Below are 11,289 nucleotides of genomic sequence, written 5' to 3'. Positions count from 1 at the left end.
GTCAAGTGGGTGAACACTCTTTCTACTCGTATGCTCGGTTTTAGTTTTGTCTGTCATATTATAACCGTGGGAACGTCATAATACAGCACCAGTCAAACGTTTTTGATCAGTAAGATTTTTTTTTTAAAGAATTTTCTTCTGCTCACCAAGGCTGCATTTATTTGATCCAAAATACAGCAAAAACAGTAAAATTGTGAAATATTTTTACTATTTAAAATAACTGCTTTCTATTTGAATATATTTTAAAATGTAATTTATTCTTGTGATTTCAAAGCTGAATTTTCAGCATCATGACTCCAGTCTTCAGTGTCACATGATCCTTCAGAAATCATTCTAATATGCTGATTTGCTGCTCAAAAAACATTTATTATTATTATTATGTAGTGGCCACGCCATACATAAAACAAACCTGCGTGTCCATAGCAACCTGGAGTTATCAGAAATTATTAATAAATTAACATTTTATTTTGAGTTAAGAATGACATAGGACAGTGTGCCATTAAGACATGACCATATTATATTACATTTATTATATTATGCGATGCTCAATCTATAGATAATTTTCGAATGGCGTTTGAATTATGTCATTATCAGTTTAAGAATATGTTCTGTCTGCAAGAAAACATTTTATGCATCCCATCCCATGTTATTTTAAACCTATGCACTTCATCTCTTACTTTTATTTAATATTTGTATATATTATTATTATACTATTATATATTTATTTATTTTCTAGTTCTTTATTTCATGCATATCTTTACCTAAACTAAACAACAATTACATCTTTAAAATTATACTTACTAATATAACCTATCCAAAATGAAATGAAATGTTATAGCTTAATATAAATTTAATAAATATAAATATAAATATAAATATAAATTCCCTGAAAAGTCATATCATTTATTTCCACCTACTGGCATAGGCCTACAGAAATAGAGTCATATAGAGTTAAAGCTTTATGATAGTCGAGCATTTCCAGTATTTACAAAACTTATATGGTACTTTGTTAAATACAGAACGTTAATTGGGTAAAGAGATGCATAAAATGAAGGAGAAAATAAATATCTAATATATACAAACATCTTTACATTATATTATAATAATTAATATTATTATATAATAATTACATTTTAATAAAGCCATGTCTTAATGCCGCACTGTCTTCAATGTCATTCTAAATTTAAAATAAAATGTTAATTTATTAATAATCCCCATTTTTAAAAAGTTGCTTTGGACATGCAGGTTTATTTTTTTAATTGTTTTATTTTGTGGTTATGAGAAAAGGATGTCGTTCCCTCAACATAAGATCTCAAGGCCATATCTTCAGTACCCCAGCGACTTAAGACTGCTTTTGTGCTCCAGGGTCACATATGATCACATGGTGACCACGAGAAAATTAAGTGAACTGAACATGACCTTGTATTATCTGTCTTCTCTCACCCAAACCTCTTTGTCATATCACCCGGGCATCTCTGTCACCTCATCTAATCTGAGTCTCTCTTCTGTCTCATCTGAGTTTTCTTCATCTCATCTGACTCTCTTGACTCTCTCTCTTTCCAGGAAGACTGTGGAGGAGAGTCAGAGATCGCGGCGGCGGCGTCCGCTCATGCCGAGGGAACGCTCTGAATCCATGAGCTCCAGCTCCATTTATTTCACCGCCAGCGCCGGGGTCGCCAGTCTCTGTGACGACAGCGAGGTGGGGTATGTCAGCGTCATTGTCACCGGACGTTTGTGTATCAGGATGCCGTGTAGCTCTTGAGTTTGTGTACGTTTCAGCAGTTGAGCTCTTCCACAGATACTCCACGGCCTATTCCAACGCCGAGTCCGACTACACGGACAGAGAGACGGATCAAGATGGTGAGGACGACGGGAGAGACTCGGATGAGGAGGAAGAGGAGAGCTGCGTCACGGTGCTCACGCTGAGACAGGACGATTCACAGGCCGAAGAAGAGGACGATGAAGATGTCGGTCTGATGGTGGAGTCTTTAAGTGACATTCGCAGCCCTGAACTTGCCCTCCTGCTCGCCCAGTGTGATCTGCTGCATGCAGGGGACTCTGGGAAAAAAGCAGAGGGCTTCCAGCTGCTGATGGAGAACAGACCGCTGGTGAGATATTTAATGATAATTTTTTTTAACAAATATTTCTATTTCAAATAAATACTGTTCTATTCATCAAAGAACCATGAAAAATGTATCACAGTTTCCACAAAAATATGAAGCAGCACAACTGTTTTCAACATTGATAATAATCAGAAATGTTTCTTGAGCAGTCAATCATCATATTAGAATGATTTCTGAAGATCATGTGACACTGAAGACTGGAGTAATGATGCTGAAAATTCAGCTTTGATCACAGGAATAAATTACATTTTAAATTATATTCAAATAGAAAACAGTTATTTTAAATTGCAATAATATTTCACAATATTACTGTATTTTTCCTCAAATAAATGCAGCCTTGGTGAGCAGAAGACATGTCCAAAAACAAAAAATCATATCAACCCCAAACTTTTGAATCATTGTGTATATTTTATAGTACTTAAATATGAAGTATTTAGTATTTAATAATTTTATTTATATTTAGTATTCAGTTTATACCTGTAAAGTTAAAAACATTAAAAATCAAAACATTTAAAATGTATATAAAAGAACGACATTTTCAAAGCAAGTGACATGTATTTTAAAAGAGCACAATTACACTTTTCAAACAAAATACGATATGAAAATGATAAAACAATATTTCTAGCATTCAAAATAAAACAAAACCATATCAACTGTAATAAAAATTGCATCTCTGTGTATGTGTGATCAGTATGCTGATAATGTGGAGTTTATGTGGCGACTGGCTCGCGCCTACAGCGACATGTGTGAGACGGCAGACAACAGAGAAGAGAAGAGAAACTACGCAGAGCAAGGTGAGCAAATATTACACGAGTGCCCTACGATTTGGACTACACTTCCTGACATCATGCTCTGTGAGAAAAACACTGCAAATGCATAGGAAGCATTTCACACTCAGTTGGGACTTGAAACGCAGCTTATAATGTACTGTACCTGCACTGACCTTTGACCTTTTGCCACTGAAGGTCATTATGAGGCAGAGGTAGCGCTGACGAGGAATGGACTGAGCGCTGATTGTCACAAGTGGTATGAAAACAACACAAACACACCTTTACTCTGAGATGAGTTTTGATGTCTGTAGTTCATAATATGTCTGCTCTCTCAGGTTTGCCATCCTCGCACGCTTGTCTTCACAGTACGAGAGCATTCACGGAAAACTGAAAAGCGGTCGCGTACTGAAGGTGAGGCTTTATGTCAGTGTTGCAGATGAACACGAGTGGCTTCTTTCTTGAGTCATGTGTTCAATGACTTTGTTTGTTCTGGATGTTCTGACAGGAGCATTTGGATCGAGCTTTGGTTCTACGTGACGATGATCCCGTCTGTTTCTATCTGCTCGGCCGCTGGTGTTTAGAGGTCAGATCTGACTGCTAAAACCAAGCCAGCCAACAGTCTCTGGAATAATTCATAGTGCTTGCTAATCCTCCTTTGACAGAAAGTCAATAGGATTTTGGATTATTGCAGAAAATATGCTCTGTGACTAACAAAAGTGTTTTGTTCATCAAGATAATCTTCACAACTGAACATAACTTTTATGAATTTTGAAGCACAAATAAAGTCAGCTGAATGTACTTGTAAAGCACTTATCACAATTTTTTAAAGGGTTAGTTCACCCAAAAATGAAAATTCTGTCATTAATTACTCACCCTCGTGTTGTTCCAAACCCGTAAGACCTTCGTTCATCTTCGAAACACAATTTAAGATATTTTTGATGAAATCTGAGGGTTCTCTGACCCTCCCATAGACAGCAAGGTAACTACCACGTTCAAGGTCCAGAAAAGTACCAAGATGATCGACAAAGTAGTCCGTGTGACATCAGTGGTTCAACTGTAAAGTTATGAAGCTACGAGAATACTTTTTTGCGCAAAGAAAACAAAAATAACGACTTTATTCCACATTTTTGTCTCTACTGCATCACTTGTGGACGCGCGTTCACGACAGTTACCATGATGCGAGCGTGTGGCGGTGTAGCTTTGTAACTTTACAGTTGAACCACTGATGTCACACGGACTACTTTGTCGATCATCTTGGTACTTTTCTGGACCTTGAACGTGGTAGTTACCTTGCTGTCTATGGGAGGGTCAGAGAGCCCTCAGATTTCATCAAAAATATCTTAAATTGTGTTCGAAGATGAACGAAGGTCTTACAGGTTTGGAACAACACGAGAGTGAGCAATTAATGACAGAATTGTCATTTTTGGGTGAACTAACCCTTTAACCCTCTGGTGCTCAAAATTTGATTTTGGCACTTGCTACATGGACAAAGAAAAAAAAATCATGAACATGATTCAAAAAGGATAAATATCCCTGAAAAAAAACAGTCATTGGAAATGAATGGGAAACGAATTTCATCTAGTGGAAAGCTAATTTTTTGAGATATCAACCTCAAATTTGGAACACAACTTGTTTCGAGCTATGGCTTTGTTTTTGTCGCAGTTTTACAGTAAAACATGTTTTGGAAAATATATATTTCATATAAATATAACAATAAGTTTAAACTTCTATAACTTCTTTTTCTTTCACTTTTTGAACATTTTTCACTTCAGCAATAATCAACCTAGTGTCTTCTTTAAAAAGAGATCAAACCTAAGTCAAAATTTACAACAGTTAAACTTGGAAATTTAATTTTCAGGTCTATGCTCAAAAAGTGGTTTACCATGTAAAAAAGGATTATAACTACAGCATAAATATAATTTAGTACTATAAAATCCCCTAAAACATTACTGAACTAAAATATAGTACATTAATTTCATTGAAGTAAAAACAATTCTGTCATTGTTGATCGGCACGTGAGAAGCACCAGAGGGTTAAAGCAGCTTTACAGAAAATCATAATGCTAATGTTTATAATATCTTAATATTTCCATGCCTTATAGTCACATTTATCAGAATAAAGATATGCAATAATAGTTTACATTTTGTGCCAATATAATCACAGAGCCGAGATTTGCTATGATGAGGTTTGCAGATGAGTTTAACCTGTTCAGTGTGATGATCATCAACGACCTCTGTAGTCACATTTAGACACTTGTTAGCAACCGCCTTTTTCAAGACAAGTAAAAAAAAAAAATCACAAGTATTACTAATGTATTTTATGTTGTAGAATAAAACAGGAAATATATTGAACTTGTGTTAGCCACAGAAAAACCCCATTGATTTTGGGACGACGGAATCAAAAGTAAAATATGTTAAAACCACTGTCGGCCGACCCGTAATATCTGTGAGATGCACATGTTTGTAGGTGAGCTCTCTGGGTTGGTTGGAGAGGAAAACCGCAGCTACGATTTATGAAACTCCCCCCACATCCTCACTGAACGAAGCTCTGGAGAACTTCCTCAAGGTAATGATGAGATTATGTACAGCTTTATCAGCTGAAAGCATTCATCAGATTTATTCTGATGTGTCTTATCTCTAGGCGGAGGAGTTAAATCCAGGTTTCTCCAAACCAGTTCGCCTGTATATAGCCAAGGTAACCGTGTTGTCTATAATGGTTTATTCTTCAAGATGTGGCATTCTTTTAAGGCAAGACACTACAGGTGAGGCGAATAGGATATTTTTTTAACTAATAGATATCACCATACTTCAGCATTTCAGTACATTAAGAAAATTATTTTATATCAAACTTTGTAGGAAACTTGATGTTTAAATATGTAAATGATGCATTATCTAATTAAATGTGCACTCATTTGCATACATTTCTAAAACAGAAATATACAACATTGGATAAAGTCAGGTTTAAAAATATTGTTTCATTTTGTAAAGTTTTTTACAGAGGGATTCTAGATGTTTTTTTACCACTCCATAAATCAGAAAATGCTGTCAACAGAGAAAAAAAAATACATTTGAACTATTTTTAGGAATTAAATGTTATTAAAATGAGGTAAATGATATATAAACAAACATAGATGGGAATAAAACAAAAGTTAAATGTATGTAAGTGCTACTGGAGATTTCGGACTCATTTTGAAGCAACTGTATGCACGGTTTTTACCTTGAAATATCAGTTTCTGGATTATTCTGATGGCACACTGACTTCTAATGAGGCGAATGGCTTCTGTTTCCCAAACGACTGTTCTGGAAGAATGTAAGTTTGGTGAGCGGATTGCTTTACGGCAGCAATAAATGCAAGTGTACAGCTGGAATATTCCACACGCAGGTTGCCAGATTGACGACACCAACAGGAACGAGCGCACTTGACTATGAATGAAATTAAATACGCTGTGTTTTCCGCCAACTGGCAACCCGGGGTCCCGAAATACAATTGGGTTTAACTGGCAGTGAGCGGGTTTCACAAACCAAAACAGACCGACATTCCGGCCCGGAACGCACATTTTCAAAGGAGAATAACTGACTAGCATTGTTTTTCATATAAACAAGTATGTTAACTTAGCATGTTTCTTAAATATCTGCAAACATATTATGGTATTTTTATGCTTTAGTAGAGTCAAAAAACTTGCATAAAGCACCTTTAACTATAGGGGGCTCCAAAGTCGCAAAAATACACAAAACAATGGGTTTGCCTGCAGTATCTTGCCTTAAAGGAACAGTTCACACAAAAATATTTAAAAACTTCTTATTGGAAAACGATGCATTTGTTTGCAGTGTCATAAGGAGCTCGGAAACGTGTCAGAGGCCAGAAATTGGGTCCATTTAGCTCTGAGCACACCAGCAGGAGCAAATGAGGTGAATTTGTGCTCTTCAGTTTCACTAGTATTGCTGATTTGAAGTTATGTGTCTCAGATGAATGTTTTTTTCTTCAGGATTCTGACAGCGCTGCTTTACAGGAGGAGCTGAAGGCTTTGATTGACAGCAAAAGTGATCTATAAGCAGTATGAATAATTAGGACGGGGTCTAATGAAAACTCATTTAATCTTTTTACATTTCACCTGATATGTGCAGTTTTATTTATTTAATGTTGTTTGCAATGGATGTGCATTATTAAAATGCATATTTTTCTTTCAGTAATCTGAAAAAAAAATCTAATTATATATTAAAATAGTTTACTGCTGTTCACATATCTCCTCCACAAAACACTGCGTTTCATTCCTTAAAAAAGATGAAGGTAACATTCCTAATTTTTATATTTAAACATGCTGTGAAATTAATAAATTACAAAATGCCTGATGTTTGATTTTGTTTTGACATTAAGTGAATTCCTGAAATGACAATAAAATTCTAATTGTCTCACAGTATTTTGCCGTTTTTCTCCATCTACTTCGATGGTTTTAACCGACAGTATTTTATATACACACACAAAATGCACTCTTATTAGTTTAACAGAAAAAAAAATCATGAACATGATTCAAAAAGGATAAATATCCCTGAAAAAAAACAGTCATTGGAAATGAATGGGAAACGAATTTCATCTAGTGGAAAGCTAATTTTTTGAGATATCAACCTCAAATTTGGAACACAACTTGTTTCGAGCTATGGCTTTGTTTTTGTCGCAGTTTTACAGTAAAACATGTTTTGGAAAATATATATTTCATATAAATATAACAATAAGTTTAAACTTCTATAACTTCTTTTTCTTTCACTTTTTGAACATTTTTCACTTCAGCAATAATCAACCTAGTGTCTTCTTTAAAAAGAGATCAAACCTAAGTCAAAATTTACAACAGTTAAACTTGGAAATTTAATTTTCAGGTCTATGCTCAAAAAGTGGTTTACCATGTAAAAAAGGATTATAACTACAGCATAAATATAATTTAGTACTATAAAATCCCCTAAAACATTACTGAACTAAAATATAGTACATTAATTTCATTGAAGTAAAAACAATTCTGTCATTGTTGATCGGCACGTGAGAAGCACCAGAGGGTTAAAGCAGCTTTACAGAAAATCATAATGCTAATGTTTATAATATCTTAATATTTCCATGCCTTATAGTCACATTTATCAGAATAAAGATATGCAATAATAGTTTACATTTTGTGCCAATATAATCACAGAGCCGAGATTTGCTATGATGAGGTTTGCAGATGAGTTTAACCTGTTCAGTGTGATGATCATCAACGACCTCTGTAGTCACATTTAGACACTTGTTAGCAACCGCCTTTTTCAAGACAAGTAAAAAAAAAAATCACAAGTATTACTAATGTATTTTATGTTGTAGAATAAAACAGGAAATATATTGAACTTGTGTTAGCCACAGAAAAACCCCATTGATTTTGGGACGACGGAATCAAAAGTAAAATATGTTAAAACCACTGTCGGCCGACCCGTAATATCTGTGAGATGCACATGTTTGTAGGTGAGCTCTCTGGGTTGGTTGGAGAGGAAAACCGCAGCTACGATTTATGAAACTCCCCCCACATCCTCACTGAACGAAGCTCTGGAGAACTTCCTCAAGGTAATGATGAGATTATGTACAGCTTTATCAGCTGAAAGCATTCATCAGATTTATTCTGATGTGTCTTATCTCTAGGCGGAGGAGTTAAATCCAGGTTTCTCCAAACCAGTTCGCCTGTATATAGCCAAGGTAACCGTGTTGTCTATAATGGTTTATTCTTCAAGATGTGGCATTCTTTTAAGGCAAGACACTACAGGTGAGGCGAATAGGATATTTTTTTAACTAATAGATATCACCATACTTCAGCATTTCAGTACATTAAGAAAATTATTTTATATCAAACTTTGTAGGAAACTTGATGTTTAAATATGTAAATGATGCATTATCTAATTAAATGTGCACTCATTTGCATACATTTCTAAAACAGAAATATACAACATTGGATAAAGTCAGGTTTAAAAATATTGTTTCATTTTGTAAAGTTTTTTACAGAGGGATTCTAGATGTTTTTTTACCACTCCATAAATCAGAAAATGCTGTCAACAGAGAAAAAAAAATACATTTGAACTATTTTTAGGAATTAAATGTTATTAAAATGAGGTAAATGATATATAAACAAACATAGATGGGAATAAAACAAAAGTTAAATGTATGTAAGTGCTACTGGAGATTTCGGACTCATTTTGAAGCAACTGTATGCACGGTTTTTACCTTGAAATATCAGTTTCTGGATTATTCTGATGGCACACTGACTTCTAATGAGGCGAATGGCTTCTGTTTCCCAAACGACTGTTCTGGAAGAATGTAAGTTTGGTGAGCGGATTGCTTTACGGCAGCAATAAATGCAAGTGTACAGCTGGAATATTCCACACGCAGGTTGCCAGATTGACGACACCAACAGGAACGAGCGCACTTGACTATGAATGAAATTAAATACGCTGTGTTTTCCGCCAACTGGCAACCCGGGGTCCCGAAATACAATTGGGTTTAACTGGCAGTGAGCGGGTTTCACAAACCAAAACAGACCGACATTCCGGCCCGGAACGCACATTTTCAAAGGAGAATAACTGACTAGCATTGTTTTTCATATAAACAAGTATGTTAACTTAGCATGTTTCTTAAATATCTGCAAACATATTATGGTATTTTTATGCTTTAGTAGAGTCAAAAAACTTGCATAAAGCACCTTTAACTATAGGGGGCTCCAAAGTCGCAAAAATACACAAAACAATGGGTTTGCCTGCAGTATCTTGCCTTAAAGGAACAGTTCACACAAAAATATTTAAAAACTTCTTATTGGAAAACGATGCATTTGTTTGCAGTGTCATAAGGAGCTCGGAAACGTGTCAGAGGCCAGAAATTGGGTCCATTTAGCTCTGAGCACACCAGCAGGAGCAAATGAGGTGAATTTGTGCTCTTCAGTTTCACTAGTATTGCTGATTTGAAGTTATGTGTCTCAGATGAATGTTTTTTTCTTCAGGATTCTGACAGCGCTGCTTTACAGGAGGAGCTGAAGGCTTTGATTGACAGCAAAAGTGATCTATAAGCAGTATGAATAATTGGGACGGGGTCTAATGAAAACTCATTTAATCTTTTTACATTTCACCTGATATGTGCAGTTTTATTTATTTAATGTTGTTTGCAATGGATGTGCATTATTAAAATGCATATTTTTCTTTCAGTAATCTGAAAAAAAAAATCTAAATATTATATATTAAAATAGTTTACTGCTGTTCACATATCTCCTCCACAAAACACTGCGTTTCATTCCTTAAAAAAGATGAAGGTAACATTCCTAATTTTTATATTTAAACATGCTGTGAAATTAATAAATTACAAAATGCCTGATGTTTGATTTTGTTTTGACATTAAGTGAATTCCTGAAATACGACAATAAAATTCTAATTGTCTCACAGTATTTTGCCGTTTTTCTCCATCTACTTCGATGGTTTTAACCGACAGTATTTTATATACACACACAAAATGCACTCTTATTAGTTTAACAGACAAAAGACTTTAATTCTGAGTAGTTTATGTACAAGAAAAAGATTTAGTCCAGACAAAACAAACAAATATAACAAAAGATGTAAATAACAAATAGTAAAGAGGAGGCTGACATCACTAGAGCAAATAATTACACCAGCTCAAATCATCCAGATCCGTGAATATCCATCAATCTGCATATATTTAAATAAACCATAAATTTCCCTCTTGAAGGGTTCATTCTCTTTCCGAATAATTCCGGACTAGACAATGTGTCCACATTTACACATTTCAATCATTTTACAGGAGTCTTTTCTCTGGCTGATGGTCTCAAACAGGTTCTCTGGTCGGTCTCATTTCAGTCTTTAGCATCACCCACTCCATCAGCATTAATGGCAAACATTGCCTCTGCCTCAGGCAAACATGGAGAATCATAGATCTTGCATATCCGCGTCTCTCCTCGACCTTTCCGCAGGTATAATCTACAAGAGACAGAGAATTGATTTGAGATATTGATCTATAGAGTATGAGAGCATCAATCGGCACCACAATCATCAAGTGTTACCGAGTAGTTGAGGCGTGTGCTAGAATATTTCCTCCAATCGGCTTCTTGGGATCTGCTGAAAACATGGCTGCTCCGTCCACCTGTGCTACCACCTGGTTAGTGATGACCACAGCCACACCAAACTACAAACCAGATTTAAAAACATAAGACATATTTCTATGATTTCACATTATATATATACATCATATATAGTCAAGTCACATTTATATAGCGTTTTATATATTTAGTTTTAAAGCTTTACAGTAATAAACAAGAAAAAAAAGGTAATTGTTAATAAATAATGAATAAAAATAAATGCATTTTATACATTTGGCTAGCTGCCAAAGCAACA

The 11,289-nt window shown here is 35.0% G+C and overlaps 2 protein-coding genes and 1 long non-coding RNA gene across 5 annotated transcripts in view; 2 read left to right on the top strand and 1 right to left on the bottom strand.

The window, feature by feature from the left end:
• Window positions 1–6,960, top strand: part of LOC107697192 (regulator of microtubule dynamics protein 3-like) — a 7,656-nt gene extending 696 nt beyond the window's left edge. For 2 of the 3 annotated variants that reach the window (XM_016497867.1, XM_016497866.1), the window contains exons 3-12: window positions 1,564–1,704; window positions 1,799–2,108; window positions 2,815–2,917; window positions 3,089–3,149; window positions 3,229–3,304; window positions 3,399–3,476; window positions 5,360–5,458; window positions 5,534–5,587; window positions 6,721–6,801; window positions 6,879–6,960. In XM_016497867.1, coding sequence (XP_016353353.1) covers window positions 1,564–1,704; window positions 1,799–2,108; window positions 2,815–2,917; window positions 3,089–3,149; window positions 3,229–3,304; window positions 3,399–3,476; window positions 5,360–5,458; window positions 5,534–5,587; window positions 6,721–6,801; window positions 6,879–6,944 — 1,069 coding nt within the window. In that variant the 3' untranslated portion in view covers window positions 6,945–6,960. The remainder of the gene's footprint in view (window positions 1–1,563; window positions 1,705–1,798; window positions 2,109–2,814; window positions 2,918–3,088; window positions 3,150–3,228; window positions 3,305–3,398; window positions 3,477–5,359; window positions 5,459–5,533; window positions 5,588–6,720; window positions 6,802–6,878) is intronic. The other variant, XM_016497868.1, reaches the window with a different exon arrangement.
• Window positions 6,961–8,011: 1,051 nt separating this feature from the next.
• LOC107697191 (uncharacterized) lies at window positions 8,012–10,077 on the top strand. Its single transcript, XR_001635170.1, has 4 exons — window positions 8,012–8,470; window positions 8,546–8,599; window positions 9,733–9,813; window positions 9,891–10,077. It is a non-coding gene; the product is annotated as an uncharacterized LOC107697191 (long non-coding RNA).
• A 327-nt stretch (window positions 10,078–10,404) lies between these two features.
• The window catches only part of LOC107697085 (DNA repair protein RAD51 homolog A-like), a 5,351-nt gene continuing 4,466 nt past the window's right edge, over window positions 10,405–11,289 (bottom strand). Inside the window, exons 6-7 of the mRNA XM_016497728.1 lie at window positions 10,959–11,080; window positions 10,405–10,875 (exon numbers count right to left, since the gene is read on the bottom strand). Coding sequence (XP_016353214.1) covers window positions 10,752–10,875; window positions 10,959–11,080 — 246 coding nt within the window. The 3' untranslated portion in view covers window positions 10,405–10,751. The remainder of the gene's footprint in view (window positions 10,876–10,958; window positions 11,081–11,289) is intronic.

Source organism: Sinocyclocheilus anshuiensis, unplaced genomic scaffold, assembly GCF_001515605.1.
Source record: "Sinocyclocheilus anshuiensis isolate Anshui unplaced genomic scaffold, SAMN03320099.WGS_v1.1 scaffold38, whole genome shotgun sequence".
NCBI lineage: Eukaryota > Metazoa > Chordata > Actinopteri > Cypriniformes > Cyprinidae > Sinocyclocheilus > Sinocyclocheilus anshuiensis.
Note: the sequence above shows the minus strand (reverse complement) of the source record. Positions and strands in the feature narration are given on the sequence as shown.